Below are 27,753 nucleotides of genomic sequence, written 5' to 3'. Positions count from 1 at the left end.
AAAAACATTACTGTTAAAAAAAGAGCCAAGTTCTCCTATGTTGAAATTATGCTGGCACAAAAAGTACTGAGATGTAAAAGTGTACCAAGTTCTAAAGTTTGGGTTCAAATTCGTATCAATAAAATTTTGATTGTTTACTTGGCAATTTTTGAAATAACTTTAAAAATCGGAAATTAAAAGAAAAATTGTCAAGAGAACAATCAAAATTTTATTGATACGAATTTGAACCCAAACTTTAGAACTTGGTACACTTTTACATCTCAGTACTTTTTGTGCCAGCATAATTTCAACATAGGAGAACTTGGCTCTTTTTTTAACAGTAATGTTTTTGTTGTGATCTACTTTTCTTTATAAAAGACTAAACAAGCAATTGATAGGATGGTGCCAATATTTTCACTGTTTACCTTACTTCAATCACAATCAATAAAAACAGATGGAAACAGTATAGCAATCGCAATAACACAAAAGAAGAGTTCATTGGAAACGTGCGTAAGTTATGCAAACAAACTCAGCTTGATGCGATCGCAATGGCGTTTTTGCATTTATAAGAAAGCATCAAAAGAACACGTAAAAACATCAACAATATGGATTAAAGCAAAGAAGAATTTATACTTTAATTGTTTTTGATAATTTTCCCTCTGAGAGTCTAGATATGTATATCTCCTCTTTATAATGTGAATGAGTTAAAAGTAAATATAGGTATTTTTGTTCTTTAGAATCAAAGTGGGAAGAGTTGCTGGCAAACGATCGCCACACGTTCAGAGGTGGCCCCCACCTCATATTGCCCACCCATTGCTTATACATATGTGCTTCTGTATACATTATATACGAAGGTCAAGTTTGCTTACTTTTCATTTCGGTAGAAAAATTTCAAAAAAAAAAAATATGAATCATTTTTATGGAATTTTTCGGTGATAAAAAAGAAAAATCTTTAACTTTTTTGCTACTTAACTTTTGCGTACGTGGGTTGGATGGAAAATTGAAAAAGTATTTTCAGTTCGATCATAAAGGAAACAATTTTTATGTACCTACCAAATATATTTTGCCGCATAAAAAACCCGTTCGTAGGAGCATAGTTAAAAGAAAAAAATTCGGATATAATTTTCTTGTTTTAAGTTTGAAATAAAAACAAACACACACGTAAAAACAAATTTTATAATTATTATTATTACACTTGTTGAAAATATCGTTAAAGTTTATTTGTTGACGTAACTACTTTCGAATAAAGACGAAATTAGAAATAAACAAACGAATATTTAAATCAAAATTATCGTAAACATTTGATCAATATTTTTTTATTTATAAAGAAATTTTTTTTTTTCAATGATTTAGAAAATAGTTTTTTTTTTCAATAATTTAGAAAAATTTTTTTTTTTTTCAATACTTTAAAAAATAGTGTTATTAGCGTGTTTTTGAGCTGCCTTTATGAATTTTACTTTCAAAAACTTTATTTGTGATGCACTCTTGTTTGATTTGTGTGGATAAGTGGTTTATATTTACACTGGCCGACATAATTCTTCTTACGAAAAATATAAACTCTGTTTTTCATATCCTTTAAAGAACACTTAGTTACGAACTGTAATAGTTAAACAAGTTGAAAAAAAAAAAACATTATAAAAAGCATTTCAAGTGTGCTTAAGACAAATATAAAAGTAACCATATGCAAAAATATTTAAAATTGAAATTTGTAAATCGTAGGAAGAGTTTTGTCGGCCAGTAAAGTTCCGAACTTTCAGCCAGTATGAAAGAAAAATCGTATGGCAAGCGTTTTTTATGTTATGATATGACTGATTAAAAAAAAATATTTTTTTTTGTTCATAGTTATATCGAAAATATTGTTGGAAATGATGAAAAAAAAAATACTGTAAAAGTTGCATGGGAAAGATTATGTTTTTGAGGAATTTTATAACTTTTTGATGGTTCATCAAAAAGGCTAGATTTAATCATTTTCTTGGATAAAATTGAACGCTCTATATAAAATGCTTTTATAAAATTAAAAAAAAAACAAAAAACCGACGCGAAAAATTAATAAAATTAATTTTTAATTGAAAAAATAAATAATTCGAATTCATTGAAAAATTCTAAATATTAGGAGTTTGAAAGTTTAATAAAAGGATCGGTGAGACCAAAAATCTAGCCTTTTTGATAAACCATTAAAAATTTGCGATGCAGCAGTACTTAATATTAATATTAAGGGCTGTATTTTTTCGTCATTTCCAACAATATTTTCGATATAACTATGAACAAAAAAATAATTTTTTTTAATCAGTCTAATGTTAATAATATAATTTTAGCAAAAAAAAAAAACGACTTCTTTATTATGGCTGCATTGTCAGAACTTGAACAAAATGAAATTTTACCGCACGGGACCCACCAGGTTTAAAAAAATCATCAAAATGGTTCACTCAGCAAAACTTCTGAGTTAACCCTTTAACAGTATGTCAAGAACGTATATTTTAAAATTAATGCCATTTAAGCACTTGCCTTGAATAATGTTATTAGATGTATTAAAAAAAATCAATATTTTTATTTTTTATCCTTTTATTGCGACATTTGAAGTTGCTTTTTGAAGTTGGTTAAAAAAAATGAAATGAAATTGCTATGCAAAAATTAAGACATTGTCCTTGCAGCAGGACCTTGTACGATTTGAAGGGCTTTTTGAACATAATAAAACTGCATTGGTAGTTTGTTTTTCAATGTACCTACCCCCATTTTTTTAAGATACAAGATTTTAATTGAAATAATCTTAGGACATGTAATTGCACATTGTACATGTACAATTATGTTAAAAAACTATAATTTATTTGTAACAATATATAAAAATTAACTGACGCTTTTCATATTTTTTTTAGATTACAATATTTTGAACAATTCATATGAAAAGTTTATTTTTTTTTGTTATTTGCAGTTTAACAATACATTGTAGCGACACGTGTAATTGTTTTGCAGACTTAGTTCTCGAAAAGGTCTAAAAAAAGGCACTAACATCAAAATTATATTTATTTATATTTTTTTTAAATTAATTTAATCAGAACATCAGAAAATTACATTTTCCTTAAAACATTTAAAATGTTGAAAACTCATATTTTCAATAATAATATGTTGTGCATATCTTTCTAACCACATATTAGTAGCAACAACTTGTATGATTTGTATGAATAAATATAGATACATTATGTACACATTACCATATATTAGCAATAAAATGTATTTTTAGTACACTTCTCGCCTTGTTGGGAAATTTAATGAGCCTGAAAGTGTTTAAAAATATTGATGAATAGCCAAAAACAATAATGAAATGAAATTTGTATTTTAAATTGTATTCCACGCCTGCGTTTCATCTAATGAACGATGCGATAATGCTATGGTTCTCGTCATCGTCATATATTGCATGTTAATTTTTGCATTTTCATCTTAAATAGACGAGGAATTTTATTTACTTTGATTTTCGATTCAATTCAAATTATTTTATGAGCTATATCTTATAAATTGTTACACTAATTGTGGTAATCTGCAATCTTTTGTTGCACATTGCCTTTGCTTTGATGAATAATAATAATGCTACACTGCAACGCAATACAATAAGGTGATGTTTTTATTTTGTCGTAATATTTTGTGGAAAAATATGAAAACAAAAAAAAAATTTTTATAAAGAATATTAGACTTATGAAGACCCTAAAAATCAACTATAAATTATATCGGTCTTAAACATCATAATTGAATAATAATATTTGACCCTAATCTATTGATATGTAGTGTATTTCTTAATTTCTAAAAATAAACAAACAACAAAACATTATTTTATTATCAAACAAAAATTAAGACAGAGCCAACCAACGAGCAATCAAAACAAAGTAAAAACAAAAACGGAAATAAATTTGTACAATATAATTGTACATTTTATTAATTAAAACATTTCCAAAAAGCCATCATGGAAATTATGTTTGTACATAATTAGTTGACTTGTTTTTATTTTTTTGTTTTTGTTTACTTAGAATCTTTTTTTTTTTCAAATGGGACCTTAGAGAATTGTACTTAAAATTAGGTTTGTTTGTCGGTTAAAAACAGATGGATATAAAAATTGTTTCCGGCAAGCCAACAATCTATTTATAGTTTATGTTTTATTTATACAAATGAAGAATAAAATCATATTATAAATTAAATTCAGCTGATTTTCTTAATCGTCTAGTCACAGTTAAACAAATCAAAACAAAATAAATAATTCACTTTTTTTCTTTTTTTTATTTTACAATTGAAATTAGGAAACGATTTATTTTTGCTTCAGTGATTCTTAAATAGAAAAATACAAAAAAAATGGTATAATTAACTAGTTACACTAAGAAAGTAGCAACTTGTGGAATAAATTAAAATAGATTTATAGTTTGGGTAAGAATGCACCAGATTTTGCTGGCTGACTGCTTGAAAAGTTCACCCAAACAATTTTTACATTTATCTTACATTTAATAAAATAAACTATAAATTTATTTTATTTAGAAATATTTTAAAAAAAAATATTTTTTTTTTCAACTAGAAATTTCTTGAAAATTAAAAAAATATTAATGAAAAAAAAGAAAAAAATAAAAAAAAGGAAAAAAATGAAAAAAATGAAAAAAAGAAAAAAAGAAAAAAAGAAAAAAAAGGAAAAAAAATGAAAAAAAAATGAAAAAAAATGAAAAAAAATGAAAAAAATTTTTTTTTTAAAAATTAAAAAAAAATTTTTTTTAATTTTAAAAAAAATTAAAAAAAAAATTAAAAAAAAGAAAAAAAAAACAAATGAAAAAGAAAATGAAAATTTTAAAAACATAAAAAAAATGTTTTAAATGTAAGAAAAATAATTTTAAATAAAAAAAAAAAAAAAAATACTAAATATTATCTTGCACTGCAAGGTAAAAAATAGTATTTACCATCCAATTCGTCCACTTTTGTTCCATAAACCAAATCCACGCTTAAAATTACAACATTACACAGCCCAGCTGTCTATTGCCTATGTTGAAAACGAAAATAGTACACTGAAAGAAAAAACAACTTAAAATCAACGAAAACCACGTTGATTCAAATATTTTTCGGAATGATTTTGCGTTGAAGACGAAAATTTTAAAATCAAAGTAGAACATCGTTAGTTTAAAGTGGTTTAATCAAAGTTGTTTCAACTTAAAAAAAAAGCATCAATCTATTAAAAAAAAAGAAAAAATGGGCAGCCGCTGGGGATCGAACCTGCAACAAGGCGAATGCTTTACCACCGTGCTATCTCACTGTTGAAAATTAGAGTGATAAAATTCAACGAAAGCTGAAGTCCGACAAAAATAAAAAAATTTCTTACGTTGTTTCAATTTTATTTTGAAGAAGTTTCATATTAGTTTTTTTCAACATTAAATCAACGTTGAACATTTTACATTTTACGTTGCGTTTTTTCCCTCAGTGTACGACTATTAGGTTACCATAAGTCAACTGTAGGTTTTCCTTTTTTTAGAGAAAATGAATCGAAACCAAAATTTAAAAAAATTACAAACCTTATGTTTTAATTTGAGGTAGAAATTGAAGCTTACTTATTTTATGAATGAACCTAATTCCCATTAGATTGTTGTTTTTGCTATAAATTGAAGTAGTTCATACAAAATTTAAATAAATTAACCAAAATTCATGCATCTTTTCAAATTTATAAATTTTTTTCTACTTATATCTTTTCAGAAATGTCAATATCACCATCACCAGAAAACCTAAGAATATGCCTTTTAGGCTGTGTTGTCGATGACAATTCCATTGTTGAAGCTGCAAAAACATTTGGTGTGCCCGTTCTAACATCGGAAACAGGTCTGGAAATCTTAACCGATAACGAATGGACAACATATTTTGTGATGAAAGAGTTCGATGGTCCCATTTATGAAGCGATACACAAGAGTAAACACAGGTAAAAAGCATAATAACATAGTCTTGTTTAGTGTGTTTATGATGCGATGCGCGATGCGCGATGTGAGCCTGAGCATGCGCATGCGCACCGTTTTCTCATTAATCTCTATCTACTTCGCATAGTAGTTTCTCTTCGTAACACTAAACTGATGATAATGTAAAAGTGCAATATGCCTGCTATTTCTTTTTTTGAACACATAAATAAACAACAACTATAAGGAACGTGTGTGTTTTGAAATGCAAACATGCTTTACTATTATTAGCCCCCTTTTTTGCGGTGATTCATTCGATCATCAATGTTAAGGTCACAAGAATTGAACTTTGCGTCTATCCAACTTCGATTTCGTTGTCATTTCTATGGATTAGTCGTTATTGTTATGTCATTTTTCACTCTCTGGTTCAACGGAGAGCTAGAGAAATGCACGAAAGAGATATAGATTCTGTGATGTTAATTACTGATCTCCTCCTTCTCTAGAAAACACATTTAAATGATTTTGATTCCATAGTTAAGCTATCTTCTATCTATCTTCTCTCGAGGCAAAACACAATACGCCACAACAACCATCGCCATCGAGTGTGTAATTTGCATAACAATCAACCGGTCACACCATCCGTAGAGAGGCAGGCATGTTGTATAGATTGTAGAAGGCGGCAGATGGCGGTGTTAGCGGTGTTGGCGGTGGCGGTACTTGCATGGAATAATGAAGCAATAAATGAAAACGAATGCAGTGCATTAGAATGGCGTCGTCGTCGTCGTAGTCTTCTTGGTCGTCGTCGTCGAATGCATGTAGATTGTAAAAGCACTTGTATATACAATATTTTTCCATGACAGGCCTTTCTTTTTGTGTATTCATTGTGCGAATTTAAAAAATCCCGGTCCCTCGAGCGAACGAGCGAACTATGCAATGCGCGCGGTCGTTCACGCAAATGTTGTGTGTACTTGAACAAAATACCATTTTGAATGATCTTCTTCTTCTTCTTGGTTTTCTACTTCGACGACGTACTTTATATTTTTTTAATTTTTTATCTTGAACATCATCATCAGTGTGCATTGACCGTAAAACTCTTTAGATTGTCTTCTCTCCCCATAATAATCAACATCAACATCATCTTCTTCGTTGGGTAGGTACTCTCGGAATAATTTTATTCTTCAGAAGCACACTAATGTTTGCCCAATGAATGGCTTTGTAAGCGCAATACTTGTTCATGGTTTGATGAGAGTTGAATGATGTTTTGAGTTGTGAGGAGAGGACGACTCAGTCAGCAGTCTTCTAGTATAATTGTGATGTGTTATTGATCCAATTAAGGAACGGCAAGGGCATTTATTGTTCCGGAATTAGAGGCTATTTACAACACTCTTGTAGATCTTGTAATATGGTGAATACATCATTTTTTATTATGTTCGTTGCATTTGCAGATTTATGGTTTGTTTTGCAATGATGAAACTTTCAACTTCCATTGGTTAACCACTTAGGACTGGGTTGGATGGGGTTTCAATAAGCATAAGAGCATTGACGCCCGCCGTGCATAGCCTCTCAGTTATGCGTAAGATGAGGAAGATTACTTCATTTTCCTACTAACTAGGTAGTGCTTGGTAGATTTCTTAAAAAGGACTCTTGAAAGTTTGATATTTTAAACTCGACAAAGGGTCTGTTGCAACTTTATGAGTTAAACTGAATAACTTTACACTAAATTGGCAAATATCTAGGGCTTATAGGATTCCATTTGAAATTGAAATATGTACATGCAACTTTGAAAGAACTATAAAACGGCTAAGTTTGGTTTGAAAAATATTACCGAGACTTCGAAGCAGTTTTACAGTGTCAGCTTTCCTTAGTATGTGGAACTTAAGTCTTTCGAATTGGCAATTTAAGTGTCACTTGTTGAAAATCTTCTTTCTCAATTAATATTTTCTATTTTGTGTTCACCAATTTTTTTTGTAATTTTTTAAAAACTAAAATTACAAAAAGTTATGAAATCGATTAAATTTTCGTCTATTCTTGTCCGTGCCTTGACAAAAAATTAAACATTCGATTGCTCCAGACTTTGTGTCGAAATCAATTTATCAAACTGTTATTTTGATATATTTATATAGCTTTCCAAACAAGGTTCTCAAATATACGTTTATTTGCTTTTGGTCTTAACAATATTTTTTTTAAAGAAAACAAAAAACCACGACTTACGTAGACAATTTTTATTTTAATGGATTAAACTTGAATAATAGAAACATTGAGTTATTATGAACAAAACAAATAGACCTTGAAAAAGAAGCTGTTTAAATATTTTACAAGCTCAGATAACAAAACAAAATCCCCTTCCGTTTCTCACAATGACTTTGTTTTAGGAATAACAAAAATAAAAATATTCTAAAAAAAAAAAATGTTTTGAACCAGACAAAAAGGCTTCCCCTAGCAACCTTGATTTTTTAAATTTCGTAGTAAGTTAATGCAATAGTACCATGAACTATTTTATTGAATAACTATTTCGAATTCTTAAGTTGCTTAAGGTCTGATGAAATTTTTTTTTGAGAATGTTTTCTTGTGAATAAAATTCAAATGTATAATATTGTATTTAAGTTAGTTGTATTCAAGTTAGTTTTATATTGCCCACCTATAGTGCACCACATATTAAAAACTTTACATTTATAAATTGATTTTAATTTTCCACAAAAATTGTGAAATCTATAATTACGTTCATAAAGTGCTTTAAACAACTTTTAAAATGATTCTGACTTTCAAAAATATACACACGTATTGTTAGAAAATAGGAAATTAAAACGGTAAAGAAAAAAGAAATTTTCTTGTAAATTTTCTTCTCCCAAGATAGCATATTTTGTTTTCTAAAGCTAGAATAGTAGCTTAAAAACTCTATTTTATCAATATCGACGTATGAAAAATGACTTTCGAAATCATTTTGTAGAAATAAAGTCTAAAGGACGAACTAAAAATATTGTATAAAAACCTAATTTTTGAGAGTTGAAATTATTACTTAATTTTCAAAATTTCAATTTTTTACACAAAAGTGTAAGCAAATTGTAATGCATACGTTTCAAAATCATAACTTTTGCCAGAGCTCTTCTAAAATACGCTTCTCATGTTTGGTGGTTAGGTACGAAAAAGTGCAATTTTTGGCTTGATCAAAATAAAAATTTATTGCCAAAGTAAAATCTTAAACAAATGTAAATGTTTTCTTTAAGAGGGATACATGGTTCACAATTTTGTCTCAAACTCCTTTTCGATAGCATTATATGCCAAAAACTATTATTTTCGACATTTTACAATTTTTAATATCGAAAAAAAAAACTGCTCCTAGACCAAAAAATATATATCAAAACTTTTTAGTAGAGAATCCCATGACCTTCGTTCTTCCCATAAGCAAGTTTTTTTTAATCTTAAAAACTCTAAGAACTTTTGGTTATTCATGATGAAACAAAGATCTGTACCAATTTTCATCTCTTTTTGAATTTTGTCTAGTTTTGCCTATTCGGAATTATATAGTGTGATGTTAATGATGTGCTAAATGTTATGGCCTCCTGCAATCCAAAAGAAACTGTTTTGATATTTGTGTTTATTTTAACAAGACTTAGATTCTTAATTTTTTTGTATGGGTAATTTTGTTCCTTATATGACCTTGTCAATTGTGTAAAAGTTCGAAATTGTAAATGTCAGAATGACACTGATCATTTAATTGCCTACCGTTCCACCATTTAACAAAATAAATGTTTCTTCTCAAACGAAAATTTCCAAAAAAATAAATTCTACCGGTTCAGCAAACTTTCAATAATTTTTACGCTTTCCTCGAGATAAGTCATTCAACTTTGTATTGAAAGGGCACACAAGGCAATTTAGTCAATAATCCATAAAAAAATTAAAAAATCCACGACCTTCATCAACAAAAAAAAATTCTTTCCAAAAATTTAACCAACAATTGCAAGACAATTACATACATACACAAACATTCAAAAATAACAATTTTATTATTTCATTTCACTATTTCACTCAACTCAAAAACATTTTGGAAATATTTCAAAAAAACACAAAATTTTAATTAAAATCTCAAACCGATCTCTCTCTCCCCTCCCCAACACTCACATTGCTAATACTATACCTGTTTGTGAGAGCCAAGGGGCATTCATATAAAAATCTCCACTTTAGCCTCCCAATGTCAGAAACGCTTTTATTTTCCAGGCAAAGCAAGCATTAAATAATATTATTATGACAACATCTTGAGATAAATAATTTAACGTTAAATATCTGGCGCCGAAAGACACATGGATTGAATGCTTGAATGAAAATCAATGGAATGATACTTTCTCTCCTGTGTTTTTTGTTTCACAACGGGTTGGTTTTTAAATTTATAACACATCAAGTGGTTGAAGAATACGCTTACGCATTCTTTGACAAAAAAAAAACCTCGTCTACATTCAGATACAATACAAAATCCCCAACGACAACACGACAATATTCAAAAACAAAAAATTCAACTTTGACAACAATTTTCACTGCGTTCATGGAAGTTCTACTCGTGATTTGGTTTGTTTTAAAAACATTTTGTACATTTTTGATATTTTAATTTGCTGAAAGATTAAATCAATGAATGAATATGTGGGGTGGTAGTCCGTAGTCCACCATCCTATCCGTCCGTCCCTCGTGTCCAAAAATAAGCTGTCGCCATGAAACGACATGCGGGAAGCACTATGTTATGGGGTTATTTTATTTAGAAAATAAAATAAAAATTTAAATGAATATAAATTATTTGCGTGATACGATTACGGACAGACAAGTGGCGACCTCTGTCTCTATACCCCGTCGTTGTTGGTCGGTTGGTTTTTTCGAAATCTTAATGCAAAATGTTTTTCATTTTTCAAATTCTCTAGAAAAGTGTGAATCAACAAATTCATCGATAAAAATTCTCCTTCAACGAACGCCGAAAATTCAATTAGAGACATGAGTTCTCTAGGTGATTCGTCAAAATGATCTTCACACGCAAAAAAAATTAGACTTGAATTGGCTAAAAACACTTGAGGAATTTGTTTTAATAGGTGTTTCCATGAGATAAAAAAAAACAAAAAACTTTGTTATTTGCTCGAGATCATGCAAGGGGAATTTCCAACTTCTGATATGTTTTTTTTTTTTCCAGCACAAGACTTGAGGAATGCCTTTAGAATACACACCACCAACCAAACACATCACAATAGATACTTCTCTCATATAGAACAGAAATTTATATATTTTATCTTTTATTTTTATTATTATTAGCTCGTTTTTATATTTACCTTTTAATAATTGACAACATTTGTTTATTAGGAGAGCTTTTTTTCAGCGCCAAGTGTTCAAACTCTCCGAATCTGTATCTCTGTTGAGCAATTTTATTTGATTTTGTTTTCAAAAATTTAGATGGAAAAGGTTTCTAGGCGTGAAAAGATGCAAATTCAAAAATAGTCTTGTATTAAAATTCGGTCGAGATAGTATAGATACGACGACGGGTTCGATGTTTGTTTTTAAAAAATTATATATTTTTGTGTTGGTTCTTAATTCGATTAAGTGTTTAAATTGAAATTTTGAAACGGTTTACTGGTAGAATAATGGGAGCCGGTGCTGATGGCAAGCGCTTGAAGCAGCTTGAATTTGCTTCAGGAAATGTCTACTATGTTAGGTGAGATTAATGTTTTTTTTGTTTTTGTTTTTAAATTGAGTTATTTTTAGTAATGGGTAACTCTGTGATAAGTTGAGAGAATTTTTAGTGTTTACTTTACGTTTTTGTTATCATTTTTTGGAATGATAAATAACTTGGTTTAAAATAAGATCAAGAAAGGAATTTTTATGGGGTTTTAATTTGGGGTATAAATCATTGGAAAAGTGTTGTTTTGTTGTGTCTGTGATGAATGTGTTAAACAATTGTTATGTTTGTCTTATTCGAGAGGAATTTAAATACAACTTTTTTTTTATATCTTTAAAATAAATTGTTGCAAGGTTTTAAATTCCAGAAATATTTTAAGATTTAAAGTGCCATAAATAAGTCTGAAACATTTGCATTAGTATGTAACTTAAAATGGATGAAATTTTTCAAAAAAAAGTGCGTACAAATTTATAGTGCGTAATAAAAGTAGGAAACCCAACTTTGTGTACTTTTCAAAGCTCATCGACATGCTTTTGTCTGAAAAGTTACTTAAAAGTGTAATTTTTTTTTTTTAATTCATTTTCGTCCTACAAAATATTTATAGTTCGAATTTTTCGAACTATAAATATTATAAATTTCCCTACCTTTAAAACTCGAATAATTAGAAAACCCAAGCCAAAAAATTGGACATCATTTGTTTCAGATGTTAACAGATACGAACGTTACGTTACGGCTCATATTCGGAAGACCAACTTGCTGGCAGACTCTTTTATCGAAAATGCGTTCTTTTGGTGTCGATGAATTTCTTCTACGTTTTTATAATGAGTTACCTGTTGAAGTAGCTACACTCGCATCGCTAGGAATGCCCATATGTTTTACCTTGAGCCTGACTTCGGTTGTACAATCAAGTGTAGAGAGTGTATTGTAACCGTTCTAAGATTCCATGAAAATGTAGTTACTTCCTGTAAACTGTATCTTCCATAATTGTTCCTTTCGCTTTAAATAGTATTCGAAATAATATCTAATTCTATTTCAACTTTCCTTGGTGCGTTATCCTGATCACACCTTTGATATCCTCTCAAAAAGCTTTAATGTTGCCATATGCTAAAAACCCGTTAGGAAAACACATTCAAATACTTACCTATTTAAGTTTAAAATTCGACTTTTTGATCGCCCTACCACATGAACTCACTTCAATTCCCCCTATTTGTACGATTTTAATATTTCTAATGATTAATTCGTCAGTCATCTCAATATTTGCTAAGACTAACATTAACTTATATACATAGTATATAAATGTAACCCAATGTTAATAAGCATTCTTGACCTTAAAGTAATCAAAATTAGGAGAAACAAAAATAATGTCTGAAAAGTTACTTTGTCAAATATTCATACTCAAACCACGATTTCGTATTCGAGAAAATCCCTCAACAACTAAATCTACCGTGATAACATTCACGCCATAAAAGAAACAATCTGAACACGCGAATTTTTTTTCCTACAAGTTCACACGAGTATGAAGATATGTATTTAATTTGGTGGAGTTACCTGGGTTTGTGATTTGCTTAGTGTGTATTACATAGTATATGCAAATGTGGTAAAGTAAAAACCTCGACTAGTTAGTACACTTAATGCACTACTCACATACATCTGAATATAGGTATTTAATTTTTGAGGGATTTTCTGTCATGTACTTTGGCGTTGATTCATCGTTGGGATTTTCGGGTTTTTATTTTTCGTCATGATCACTAATATCTCTTTAAGTCAGGTAAAAATAATGATGAATACGGATTTAAAGGTATTCAGATTCATTTAGTTCAAAGTGCTTGTTTAAATCGATCACTTTTTTAAAGCTTTTTTGGTTAAGCTCTTGCAAAGAACACGCTTCCAACCATTAAAACGAAGTATGTGGTATATTTGTTTTGTATCGGAATGTTATTTTGTTTGTTTTTGATCTACATATATTGCCACACGTCTTCTTTTCACAAATCCATATTATCATGTGATCTAAATACCAACCATCAATAAAAAACGAATGAAAAACAAGAACATAATGAGGTACAAATTAAAAACCTGTTAAAACAATACTTCTTATTATTATTAATATAAAATAAAAACCCAAAATTAACACAAATATTTACAGTTGCTGGCAGCGCACAAAAATATGTACGTGAATATATCTTTATTGTACGAGTATATCAAGTTAACGAGCAAAGCTGCCTTAGTTACTGTGACATGACCAAAATACAAATTTAAAAAATTGTGAAACAGCTAAATCTAAGGTGCAATAACATTTTGGCAATAAAACAATGTTTTTTTTATATGTAATTTGTCAAAAAAAGAATTTAAATGTGAGGGGTGTTCTGTTGAGATCAAGGTTTTTGATTTTTTTTACGAGTATTAAATCATTGAAATGGGGTTGAATAAACGTTGCGCTTTGAATTAATTCAGTTTTTAGTTCATATAGCAAACCAATAGGCGAGAACATGAATTCGCGAAGGTTTTCTAGTCAATTAGTATGACCTATCTCGCACTTAAGACATTGAAAAGGATCCATAGTTTTGAAAGGCGAACTCTCGACAGAGTCCTTAATAAAGCAACTTAAAACATGATCCACTTTTAAGAGTTTAACTCTCGCCGTCCTCAAGACTAAGAAGTGCCTTTTACAAAGTCTTAACTGAATTCATATTATAATTGGGTCTCAGTGGCTTTGAGTTCGTTTTGGTATTTATTGACGGGTCCAAAACAGTTCAGGTATCTTTTCAGGTATCCCTCCCATTAACAGATCAATAAAACTTCCGGACTTCTGTAGTGTCTCTCCGGAGAAAGTCAGCACTTGAAACCTGTCGGGTTTCAAAAAATCTTTAGCCGACCCTTTCTAAGAACAAAACTCATATTATACTTAAGCTAAGCAGACCCCAATTGTCCCTTTTGGTTGGAATCCTTACAGCTCATAACTCAATTGGAAATCGCATGAGTAAAATGAACAATATCTCATCTGACTTGTGTAGAAATAATTCCTACCTTAGGTATTGACAGAAAAGGTCCAAGGTCTGATATTCGACAATATTTCAAGTATTCCTACAACTACTTCGCCGTCGCTCTAGGATGGAGCCAAAAACGTTTATTTATAAAACAGCTGAAATCAGTCAATAAATGAAAAAAGTTGAACAAATCTTTCTTAATTTATATCTTCCTTTCCCCGGTCGCCTCGCCAATGGAAGAAAAATAAAATAATCTAACTGAGACGACTTCCTCCTTATTATTCAAATATTTACCATTTTCAATTCCGTCTTCAAAAATAAATAGAAAAAAAAAAAAAACAAACAAACAAAAGATGTTTTTAAAAATTTTCCTTTTCCAAAGAATACATAAGAAAGATAAATATATTTTTTTTAATTTCAGAATAATGGGACCACCTGCTCTAGTTTATGCAGCTAAAATGAAAGATGGTTTGATACATAATGCAAGACCAATTTATAACTACTCTATGAAAGGAGTAATCACATGTTTTACAGGGATACGAAAAAAGGATGAGTTGGTAAGTATTTAATTTAACTTTCTCAATAAAAAAAAACTTATTTTACCATCGAATCATTTTTATTTTCTAGACAAAACTTGTAAAACTAATTCACTCAATGGGCGGTGGAATACGCAAAGATATGAACTCCAAAGTTACCCATTTAATAAGCAATGTCAGTGGAGGAGAAAAATATCAGTAAGTGTAATTTTCACTTCTCATTAAGATTCCTAATTAAACAAAAATTCCTCTCCCACTTAAGATATGCGAAAACATTCCGTCTAACAGTGTTGCGCTCACAATGGGTGCATGATGCGTGGGAGAAACGTGATGAACCACAATTTCTAGCCACAGCTGAGGATTTTACCCGCGATCACAAATTGAAAGCTTTCGAAGGGCAAAAAATCTGTTTCTTTGGTTTTCCACCAGACGAGCATCAACATATGCTGGACGTGTTACGAAGTAATGGAGGAGTGCCAGCTGAATTGGATGATCCAGATTGCTCGCATGTTGTGAGTTTACGAAGCCATCAGAGCTAGTCACATTTTTTTTTATGTGTTATTCGCTAATCTCATTGTTGTTTGTTTGTTGTTATATATTTTTATATCATTGTTTGCTTCTTTTTCTTTTTGGTGACGTTTCAGGTAATGGCTAACACTGGTGGTTATTTCCCCGAAAATCTTTCCTCCTCTCCCACAACCACCATCACTACCAACAAAACTAAATCCTCTTCCTCTCCTTCAAGTAGTAATTTCCTTAATAACAATAACAATACCGAATTACAAGGAGAAAGTTCTGGTGAAGCAATGGATGTCGATGTTGAAAACACTTCTTCATCTCCAAAAACTCCAGAGAGAGTCCAAAAACCCGATGGAATTGTCCTAACTTTGAATGAAGAAAATGAATTTCAAAATCCTAGCAATATTTCACCCATATTGGGTGCTTCGGCATCACGTGCTGCTCCCGAGAAGTTATTCTCAATAATTGAGAACAATGTAAGTCCAATTGATGATGACGATTTAGATATTGATGACACCGAATCATCATCTGACCCGAATAAAGACTTGAAACGAAAACGTGGAAGTCTAGATAGTATGTCTATTATCTCAGTGGATTCATTTGCCCTGCCAATGAGTGTGCAAAGTGCAAAGAAGCCAAAACTAATTCGAACTGGTTCGATTACACGCAGCATAAAGCGCAGTATGAGTTTTGTGGCTGTTCGAACGCCAATTGCAAAAATGCTACGCCAGCGACGTAGTTCAGTTGATCCAGATGCTTCAATTAGTTCAATTACCTCGCTAGAGAATACATTCAACGAGTCAATTAAGAAGCCAGTCAAAGAAAAGTTACGAGGTCTACGTGATCGTCTTACAAGAAGTTCGTCAACTATTTCGTCGTCGATAACATCGAACAAAAAAGTACAAAAATCATTAAATGGGAAATTTACACAAAAGAATAACAAATTTGAATATGAAACTCCTGAAAAAAATGATAATAATTCGGATACAATTGATTTTAAAACACCCAAAGCTCCTAGATCCATTTCAAGAAATTCCACAAATATTCCTTATCGTCAACAATTTAATACCACTGCCACTACAACCACCTCTACATCGGAACAAAATCCTTCTGAATGTCCTGGTGTTGGTCCTCCAAATACTAATATTTCTTTAGCTAATACTAACTCTTTAACTTCTACTGCTGCTACTACTTATCTAAGTAACCAACAAGAACCATTAGCATCATCACATCAATCCTTGCTTGTTCAACCACCAGTAAGCATTTCGTGCACTGTTGATAGAATATTACCTACTACGGGTAGTAGTAGTGTGGGTGGTGCTGCTGCTGATAGCACAACAACTAGAAATGATAATGAGTGTGATATTTCTACTTTGTGTGCAATTGATCGGGGACGTTTAACGGTACTTAAATTCTATTTGTTTGTTTGTTTTTCTTGTTACTTATACATTGATTGATTGGGAAAATATTTTTTTTTTCAGTAATCAGATTCAAATGATATTACAAGTTTTTTTGTTTATGAGGTGTCAATATCTTTTTTATTTTTCAAATGGCAAATTGGGTTAAGCTTGTTATTTAAGTAGAATGAAAAGCTGATCTCTTTCTGGTTTCTTTTTAGATGAAAAGAAATTGTTCTGATAACACTGGTCAACAAATTAATTTTTGTTTTGTCACAAGAACAAAAATATACTTTTTCAAAGGTCTTAAGAGTGCTGAGCTTGAATCCGAAGAATTGTGCTCCGTTTTGAAATGTTACCGCTATAAAATGTTATTTTGACTGTTTTTGAGGTTATGCTTTTATGTGTTGTAGTTTGTTTAATCATAATTTGCAACGGTGTCGATGAGAACATTTTTTCTTCTTCCGTAAACTGTTTAAATCATTCTTACTTACTTAATCTAAAGTCTAAGTTCACTGGTTAACAAGATTTTTGCAACGATTCGATTGATTTTGCAACGATAATTGATTCTTTTATCAAAAGACTTTTAAAATGCAATTTTTTTACCTCCTCGCAAAATGTACATAAAGTGTGGGGTAACTTGTTCAATAAGATTTTGCAATACATATCGACACGGAGTGAAAGTTTTTGATGATATCAACATCATTTATATTTCAAATAATAAAAACATGGCTTTATTTGGGCCTACCTCGTTCGCATTTTTTTTTTAGAACTTTTATACGATTATACGATAGCTTAAAAAAAATCCTACGAATATAGACTTGTCTATCAAGAGTTACTTGTATCTTTATCTCAGCTGTTTTAAATTAAATTCTGTTCTGGTCAGCAAATTTACAATGGATCTTCTGAAACCGGATAATTCAATTTTTGAGAAAGAGAGACCTTGTTTGAAATTAGCTTCTGTGGTGGTTCCAGGTTGGTTTTAATCACAAAGAACTTGAAATGTTTCATTTTTGCATTTTTTATATTTCAATGTTAAAAGCAAAATCAACAAGCTTACTGGACTATAGTTCCTTGCATTTGCTGTATCTAATAACTATTTGCATTCCTACAACGAATTGGGAAATTTTTTACAAGTTATTATCGGCATTTTTGGTCAAAGAGCAAAATTGGTACTATTTTTTGGTAACAAGAATTTTCAGCATCAGCATTAATTCGATTTCTTTGTTAAACCAAAAATAGGACCTAAATAAAAATAAAGACATGAATATCATTTGAATCAATGCTATCTTCAAATAATGTATTAAAAGGTTAAGTAAGATTTTTTGCAATTTGCGACGCATTTATTAAATTTCAACACAACTGGAAATATAACACTCATTTAATTTTATTTATATAATTTTATAAATTTATAAATAATTTATTAATTATATTTTAGTTTTTTAAACACTAAGTTGAAAATAAAAATCATTAAAAACAGCACAATAAAATAAATTCAAACAAAAATTCTAGTAAAGCGTTACGCAAATTGCATTTTCCTTAATCTAACAAAAAAATAAATATTACTGAAAAAAAAAAATATTTTAACAATCATTGCTTTTTTATGTTGTACTCTGTTAAAATTAAAAAAAAAACATTCTAAATGGCTGAATTATGTTTTGATATTAAAAATAAAACTAGTTTTTTATTTGAAATTAATTTATTGTGCTGTTTATCCAGTATTATTAAATTTATCTATTCTCTAACAAATGTCATGTGAATTTGTTTAATGATTATGTTTTAATTATGTTTATCTTTTTTATTTGTATTTGATTTGTTGTTATGTATTTCATTCTAATTCAGCCATTTGGTAATGTTTCAAAATTTTTAATTTTTAGAAGGATTTTCTTTTATTGCAATGAAATTGGTCTGTTGTTTGGTTGTCAGTATGAAGTGTGTGTTTATGATGGTGTTAGTGGTATTTGTTTTTTTAATGCTTCCGTATATTTTTCTTATTTATCAAATAAAAAAAGAAAGTCAACAGCAGCTGTTTTTGAAAATCTATTAAAAACGTTTCCACAAAACATTCATTTGCAATATTTTTTTAAAAATAAATTCGCACTTCATACCACCTCTTAAGCAATCATTGTACTAAAAAAAATATATCCTTGTAACCCTCAAATTCCTGAATAAAGTAGTAAAATATTGTCTTTTTTTTCATTGAAAAAAATTAGGTCGTTGATGAACATTTTGCACAAGCCAAGCCAGAACCGAAAAACAGTCGGACGCATATACTTAAATCGGATTGGTTTTGGTATACGATACAAAATGGATATGCGGATGAAATGGATTATCTATTTGGCGATGTAAGTTTATAACAACTTTTTTCAAAATTCAGTCTTTTTTAATAATTACTTTCTGTTTTAGTATTTGGATAGTATAGCAAACACTCCCAACACAGATCGTCGTGATTCGTTACCCATCAGTTTTAACAAAAGGAAAAGGAAACGTTTCTCACAACGTCTACAATTAGAAGGTACACCCATTGGTTCGGGTAAAAGACGTTCTTCTGTGTCTGATGCTGGTCTTCTATCAGTATCTGGAAGCTTTTTCGATAGTACAGCAAGTCCGGATAAAATAGAAAGTGCTGGCAAACTAATATCCGAACCAGAATCAGCCACAGAACAAACTCCGAAAAACAAATCTATGCGATTTAATCATTTCATGGATTTCTTTAGTACGGAATCAAATTATGTTGGTATATTAGATACCATTGTGCATGTAAGTTTGAAATTTCTCTCAAATATTCAAATGTTTTAACATCATTTCTATCAATTTATAGCTCTTTAAAAATCCACTTGAAGAAAAAGCCGAATGTTCGGATGCTCTATTAAATAAATCAGAAATTCGTGCGATATTTGGTAATTTCATACCCATCCATGAAGTACATCAACGTATGCTTGAATGTTTACGTGATATTCATACCAAATGGCGTGAGGATTGTTCAATTGGTGAAATAATCTTACATCATCGTGATGAATTAATTAAAGCCTATCCGCCCTATGTGAATTTCTTTGAACAAATGAAGGAGTGCCTTATACATTGTGATACACAAAATCCTAGATTTCATGCATTTTTGAAAATCAATCAAGCCAAGCCGGAATGTGGAAGACAAACATTGCAAGACTTGATGATACGTCCTGTACAGCGACTGCCTAGTATAAGTTTATTATTAAATGGTAAGTTTTTGAATTGAGTGTAAGTTGAAAAAAGCTTATTTAATAATTTTTTTGTCTATTTAGATATTCTTAAGCACACAAATAAGAATAATCCAGATTATCAAAAGTTAGAAGAAGCTTTGAAAGCAATTAAAGAAGTGATGGCACATATTAATGAAGATAAGCGAAAGACAGAGGGTCGAATGGCAATATTCGATATTTTTAATGATATTGAAGGATGTCCCGTAAGTCGCAATTTAAACAATTTTAGTTATAAATTACTTATCTATAAGTTATTTAAGAATTTTGTCATTAATGATAGGGCAAGGCTAAGTTATAAGTCCATATTTAGAGATTTTTGTAGTTTTGCTAACAATTTTTAAAGTAAATTTGGTAATTATGAAAAACAAAATCGATAATCTTGAAATTCAAATATTAGCCGCAAAAGTAACTCAAATACATGCAAAAGAGATAAGAAGTTAAAATGTGTTTATTTATTTAACAAAGGTCTGCGTGGTATCATTTGTAAATTTAAGCTGGTTTATGACAGTATATTCATGACTTTTAATGTTGACGACGCGACGCTAAAAAAAACGTAACATTTGAAACATACAGTATTAAAGAAAGACTGATTGGATGAATTTGAGCCCAAAAGAGGCCGAAACAGCGGCTATTCTAATACGTCTTTGTGATAAGTGGAAGACTTAGGCATGGGCTTAAATAATATAAAAGCGACCGAATAATCCCTATCCGCAACCGGAAATTTAGATACATCACTCTTTGCCCCATCAGAAAAAAAGGGGTTCATCTTGGTCTCGACTGTCGTAAGATAAAGGCTACACAAGAACATCTCTGAGAATACGATTCCTTTTGGCGCAAAAAACATGTCTTTCCTTTTTATGCAAAAAAAAAGAAAAGAAACACCAACAATACATTTTTCATTTATTTTCATAATGCCGTGACTCACTTGTTGTAAGAAGAATGCCAACTGTTTGAAAAAAAACTTTTTCGTAAAATTGTAAAGATAGTTAATTTCGTTAAAAGTCGTCTCCTTCAGTCAAAACTCTTCAAGCTAATTTGTAAAGATACGACAAGTCAGTACTGCTTCACACTGAAATTCAATGGCTTTCAAAAGGATGAGCATTATTTAGGTTGTATAAGCTTCGCGATGAGCTAAAAGTTTTCCAGATGGGCAAAAATACAACTTGAGCAGCACAAAATAAGCTTTTCTTGTCGATATCTTTGTAAAATTTACGGAAATAGTTACAGCTTTGCTGGGATTAGCAGTAAGAATAACTAAATCAAAAATTAGACTAACTTGTATACAGAAAAACAATGTTGAATGTTTCCGGTTTTATCAGAATTTCCGGAAAGAAACATGCTGGAGCTCATAGCTGATAGTATTCGCATTGTGATTATTGTACATTTGATAAGCCTACAAAGTTCTTTTCCAGATACTGTTACTGACATCCATTGTATACAAAATCAATTTTTAACAAAAACTCAGCGGATGATACTGAAGATACAAGAATATGAACTAAAGGAGATGGGGCAAAATTATATGGGACTTGGGCCATGAGCGTACATTAATGAGACTAGTCTCGAATTGAAGCTGGAGCTTAGTATATTCAATATATGAAGTTTTTTTTTAAATCGAAAGTCAGGGTCCTGAGATATAGGGCTCCAAAGTTCGTTCTGATAACCATTTTCTGTCCCTTTTATATGCAAATATCATTAGAACTGTAAGAGCAATATGTATGTTTTTGATGTCAAATGAAAGGTTGTTTTTGTGCCTTTTCAACAATATATAACACATATTACACATAAAAAAGAAACGGCGAAAAAATAAAGAAAAAGTAAAATATTAATGAAAAAGAGAGTAATCCTGAACAAGTTTAAGGTTGACATGAAAAACGACAAAAACTAAGGATGAGGCTTTGTTCCTGAAAGCCTCTGCAATAATAATCCGCTTTTACCAAAATCGGATTAGATATTTTTTCGAGATATCCCCATAAAAGGGTTTTTTTTTGTTAAAAATTCATACCAAAGCAAGGCGCGAGTACGATAACTTAGGCGCCGAGCATTGACAAAACGGCTATTTTTAGAGGTGTTCAATACAAATATTTTTTCTCACGGGAGGGGGGGGGTCAATGTCCCTCCCTTTAGGCGGGAGGGGCAATTTTCAAAAGAAATACTTGAAATCATAAAAAAATTATTAAAAAACAACGGCAACACTTACTAAAAATACATTGGATACTATTTTTGTCAAGTTTTTCAATGAGAAATTGATTGATGAGTAAATTGTCTCAATAATTTCCTAATCAAACACTGAAAACCATATCTTCTTATGCTTTCTAGTTTTTGAGAAAATTGTAAAATAAGAAAACTTTTTTCAAATCCTTCAGTGGATTAAGTTTTTGGGGACTATTCTCTGCACCATCAGGGCTCTCCTGCGGTGAGCGTACAATGGGAATCTAGTTTTTTTTTTTTTTTAAGAACAAAGCTCTTTACTGACTCTATGTATGAATATCGATCTTTTCTGATTTTTGATAATGGTAAACAGCCAAGAAAATAAAAATCTGATTAAGAAATTAGTTTTTCTATTTTTCATTTTTCTCAAAAACTAGAAGCAAGGCATAAGAAGATATGGTTTTCAGTGTTTGATTAGGAAATTAATGAGACAATTTACTCATCAATCAATTTCTCATTGAAAAACTTGACAAAAATAGTATCCAATGTATTATTTTAATCTTATTTTTCCCAAATGTTGATTTTGAAATCGATTACCTATTTCAAAAACGATTGATTGAAATGTCTTGATTTAAAAATTAAAATCAAGTGTATAACTCTAGCTTTTGAAAAAAGTATCATTGATAACTGTAAGTGTTGCCGTTGTTTTTTAATAATTTTTTTATGATTTCAAGTATTTCTTTTGAAAATTGCCCCTCCCGCCTAAAGGGAGGGACATTGACCCCCCCCCCTCCCGTGAGAAAAAATATTTGTATTGAACACCTCTAAAAATAGCCGTTTTGTCAATGCTCGGCGCCTAAGTTATCGTACTCGCGCCTTGCTTTGGTATGAATTTTTAACAAAAAAAAACCCTTTTATGGGGATATCTCGAAAAAATATCTAATCCGATTTTGGTAAAAGCGGATTATTATTGCAGAGGCTTTCAGGAACAAAGCCTCATCCTTAGTTTTTGTCGTTTTTCATGTCAACCTTAAACTTGTTCAGGATTACTCTCTTTTTCATTAATATTTTACTTTTTCTTTATTTTTTCGCCGTTTCTTTTTTATGTGTAATATGTGTTATATATTGTTGAAAAGGCACAAAAACAACCTTTCATTTGACATCAAAAACATACATATTGCTCTTACAGTTCTAATGATATTTGCATATAAAAGGGACAGAAAATGGTTATCAGAACGAACTTTGGAGCCCTATATCTCAGGACCCTGACTTTCGATTTAAAAAAAAACTTCATATATTGAATATACTAAGCTCCAGCTTCAATTCGAGACTAGTCTCATTAATGTACGCTCATGGCCCAAAAACGCCCCATCTCCTTTGCGGAGATCTTCATTAAAATATTTATTTGATTCGCTATCACTTATCAGATCACTAAACGAATTTTGGGTTGGTCTTAACACTGAACACCTTGAACTTCCACAACAAGCAATATCAAATCTGTTCCCTTATGTCACAACGTATCGCTGTGAAGCGGGATTTTCAGTAATATTTTCGCTTCCCGAAATATGCAAATACAGCTTTCGGACTTTAAACCTTATTTTAAAACCATCATTGTTCACTCATCACATACAAAAGTAAAAACTATTGATTTTGAATTAGTTTCTTTCATTTTTTTTTGGTATCACTGAGTTAGGGTTAATGAAAACCAAAATCATTGTATATAAATGAAAATCAATATATTTCCTCTTCTGCTTACAGGCCCATCTAGTATCCTCAAATCGCAGTTTCATATCCAAATGTGAAGTCACAGAATTATCTGATAATTTAAGTGGTCGTGGAGACACTCTCATGCTCTATTTGTTCTCGGACACAATAGAAGTGTGTAAAAAACGATCGCGAGGATTCAACAGTGCCAAATCGCCAAGCACAACAAAATGCTTCAAACATATCAAATTGATGTCTTTGAATGCGATACGTTTTGTTATTGACATCACTGATAGTCCAAGAGCATTTGCAATTCTATGTCGACAAGATAAGGATAAATTACATTCATTTACAATTGCCGATGAAGAAATTGACAAAGTTGTTTATCTAAAAACACTTTGTAAACAAATGGCTGAGAATGCTTGTCGAACTGATACGGTTGGTTTTTAAACGAAAGTTATTTTTTAAAAGTTAATTTTGCTAATGGAATTCTTTATTTTTTTAGGATAAATCACTTCTGTTTAGAACATCACAAGAGCTTGAAGTTGATATAAGTGATGTGAATTTGAGCACTCTCTCGAAGGCATTTAAACTTGCTGCCAGAACGAGACTAAAGGTAGGTTATTTAAAATTTCTGTTACATCAGAATTTTAATTGATTTTTTTTTTACAATTATTTAGGTCGGAAGAGCATTTTCCTTCAATAAAACTCCATCAAAATTGAAAAGAGCTGTCTCCACGATGATGACTTCACCATTCGGGAGCACAAACTCCCTAACTCCCGCATCGCAGCTGGCACAGATGAGGCTTGCCAGCTGTACAAATATTAACGTAAGTTCTTTGATAAAAATTTCATAATTTAATTTATTTTAAACATTATCGTTTTGTTATATTTTAGGAGGTAGTTGGTGAAGAAGATAGTCGTTGTGGATCACCTACATCACAATCTGAAGTGTTAGTCGCTCCATTGTCCATTCAGCCAACGAGAAAAGCCAAATCATCAACTATGTCTATGGCTGCATTAAGGCGTATTTGATACTAAATGTATTCAAGGTCTCAACCAAAAGGAAACACATCCATCATTTTAAAAAAGTATTACAATCCAAGGAAGGGCATTAACTAAATAATAATTCTATCGTATTTGTATTTGTCTGAGTTTGTTGGTGGTCTCTTTTTTATAGCAAAGAAACTCTCCCAACGAAAAAAAGTCGTATATTGTATTGTATAAGTCCTGTAAATCTGTGTTTAGCGCCGTCTAGAGTTTCATTCTAGACAGATTTTTAAGCAATTGACAAAAATATTTTATGTACCTACAAAGTGATTGAAAGAAGATGCCATCAGAGTTAGCTGGACCTAATTAAATTACTCTGATTACTCTCAATCACAAAAGAATACAAACACATTTTTTTAGTGTACAATGTGACCAATTTTTGAAACAAAAGTATCAATTAATAGCGTTAAGCGCGTTCGTTTAGTAACGTAAATAATTATGTGAAAAATCATAATTTTTTTTGTATATTTATTAAATCTCAATTTTATATTGTAATTAAAATTTAAACAAACAATCTCAATAAAGACGATGATGATGATTAAAAAAAAGCGAAAGTAATCTCTGTAAACTAAACAAAATACTCTCATTTCGCGAAAGTGATTTCACTTTTTAAAAAAATGTCACATCATCGCTAGGAAAAAATAAATAAATAAAAACAGAAACCAATTTCCATGATCGTATGAATGAAAATATAAAAAAAAAACAGTTATTAATTAATTAATAAGAAATATGTAAAATTACATAATTTTTAAGTAAAATTAATGTATATTAAATGCGAGAGTGTGTTTAATTTAATTACTATAATTATAATTATTGTGTATTATTATTTCTATTTTATTGTAATGTAATTTTTTATGTTTATTTTATTATTTCTTCTTTTTGTTTTCTGTTTGTTTAAGTTATTGTAAAATAGTTAGTGATAGTTTTTGAAAGCATATTTTACATATCTATTATTAAAATTATTTATGTATTAAGAAGATATATTAAATGGAAAACATTTATAAATATTCGATTATGATTATCTCCTATAAATTTAAATGATACAAATAAATATATATATATATATACTTTATTAAGAAATATTTAAACGAATTATTTGTGTTTTCTTTTTTTTTTTTGAAGGTTTGAAAATTTCTGTTTGATGACGGTAAAAACACCTGGAACAAAACTTTTTAAACAAAATAGGTGCAACAGGTGCCTTGCTGATTAATTAAAATTAATTCGTTCTTTTTCTTCATTTGTTCAACGCTATTATGGTCTCGATGTCGGAGGTTTCATATTTCTCCCACGTATCTACCTCAGACTAGTGAAAACAGGGACAAACTTACCGGTTTTTATTGTTCCATTAATGAGGCCATGAATTGAATGGTGGTGCTTTTGCATTTGCTTATACAAGAAATTTTTTTGAATTTATTCGCGGTCCTTAATTCGTTTAAAATATAACCATGAGATAACAAACACTCTACTCCAAATGAGAAAAGTTAGTTCTATCAGACTTTCATTAAGACTCTAACTTTAATTTACATTATAATGAATAGAAAATTATGGCTCCAAAAATTGTCTTTGTCTTCTAACCTTGAAAACATTAACATTAGGATGGAGAAAATGTAAGGACGACTTTAAGGTCTAATAAAGAGCTAAAAAGGGCAATTTTATGGAACTGGCCGAACAGCTCCGATATAAATGACTTTTTTCAAACGTCGGTAATTAAAAATACTCTATCCTCTATTAGTTAAAAATTGCCGCTAATAATAATAACTTATGAATAATTTTTTATAAGCTTGAAGTCAATTTGTGAGAAAATTGCTTCTACCGCTTAGAAGTCAATTTGTGAGAAAAAAAAGCTTGAAGTCAATTTGTGAGAAAATTGCTTCTACCGCTTAGAAGATGTAAAACTCTCCCTCACTCCTCTATACAATTCTTTTTCCTTAAATAATATACACAATCTTTTGATATCATTTAAATTTTGAGCTTTTAACAAAGTTTTTTGGGAAAAAATTGGCGGCAATTTTTAACTCACAGGTTAAAGTGTTTTTAACTATCGAGGCTTATATTGCAAAATTTTCAAAATGTAGGGCGCTTTCATAAATGCATGGTTGCGCAAGTCTGACGAATGCAAAGCTTTCATTAATGCAAATGACAAATGTCAGGTGTTCATAAATGCAAAACGCAAATATTTGCAGCGCAAATGTGCAAATGAAAAAATTCTCATGCGCAATGAATTTAAACTTAAAGAAAGAAGAAACATGACGTAAAAGATGATACAGCTTTTCTTTGTTTCTCAATTCTGTCAAAATATTAATTGGAAATTCAAAGTTCAAGTCAAAATAACAAAAATAGCCGCGAATTTCATGGATATAATAAATTTGTAAATATTGACAGAAATGTTTAAAAAAAAAGTTTTTTTTCTTAAAGGATGGAATTAAGATAATATATTGTTATTTTGGAGAAGAGGTTGAATTGCAACTTAAAAAATTTGACAAATGACGCAAATCAGAAAAAGTGTTCATAAATTCAAAGTAAAATACATGCGGGTAATTCCATGAAAAAGTGGACACGAATTTTGAACAAATTATGCAGTCTTTTTTACTTTTTTTATTAGCAAATTACTATTTACAAACTGCAACTCTTTATGCAAGTTGCAAGAAAA

At 30.2% G+C, this 27,753-nt stretch overlaps 1 protein-coding gene across 5 annotated transcripts in view; it reads left to right on the top strand.

Moving 5' to 3' along the window:
- The window catches only part of LOC129908587 (protein ECT2), a 47,588-nt gene extending 21,393 nt beyond the window's left edge, over positions 1-26,195 (top strand). For 3 of the 5 annotated variants that reach the window (XM_055985195.1, XM_055985193.1, XM_055985194.1), the window contains 13 exons: positions 5,689-5,908; positions 14,932-15,067; positions 15,138-15,244; positions 15,309-15,558; positions 15,691-16,821; positions 19,176-19,307; positions 19,369-19,722; positions 19,784-20,180; positions 20,244-20,404; positions 24,108-24,491; positions 24,559-24,669; positions 24,734-24,883; positions 24,951-26,195. In XM_055985195.1, coding sequence (XP_055841170.1) covers positions 5,691-5,908; positions 14,932-15,067; positions 15,138-15,244; positions 15,309-15,558; positions 15,691-16,821; positions 19,176-19,307; positions 19,369-19,722; positions 19,784-20,180; positions 20,244-20,404; positions 24,108-24,491; positions 24,559-24,669; positions 24,734-24,883; positions 24,951-25,088 — 3,669 coding nt within the window. In that variant the 5' untranslated portion in view covers positions 5,689-5,690 and the 3' untranslated portion in view covers positions 25,089-26,195. Of the gene's footprint in view, positions 1-5,688; positions 5,909-11,308; positions 11,563-14,931; positions 15,068-15,137; positions 15,245-15,308; positions 15,559-15,690; positions 16,822-19,175; positions 19,308-19,368; positions 19,723-19,783; positions 20,181-20,243; positions 20,405-24,107; positions 24,492-24,558; positions 24,670-24,733; positions 24,884-24,950 lie in introns of those variants that run through there. The other 2 variants (XM_055985196.1, XM_055985197.1) reach the window with 2 other exon arrangements.
- Positions 26,196-27,753: the final 1,558 nt, after the last annotated feature.

Source organism: Episyrphus balteatus, chromosome 2 (assembly GCF_945859705.1).
Source record: "Episyrphus balteatus chromosome 2, idEpiBalt1.1, whole genome shotgun sequence".
NCBI classification, from domain to species: Eukaryota; Metazoa; Arthropoda; class Insecta; order Diptera; family Syrphidae; genus Episyrphus; species Episyrphus balteatus.
The sequence above is the reverse complement of the archived record's forward strand: the minus strand, read 5'-3'. Positions and strand labels throughout refer to the sequence as shown.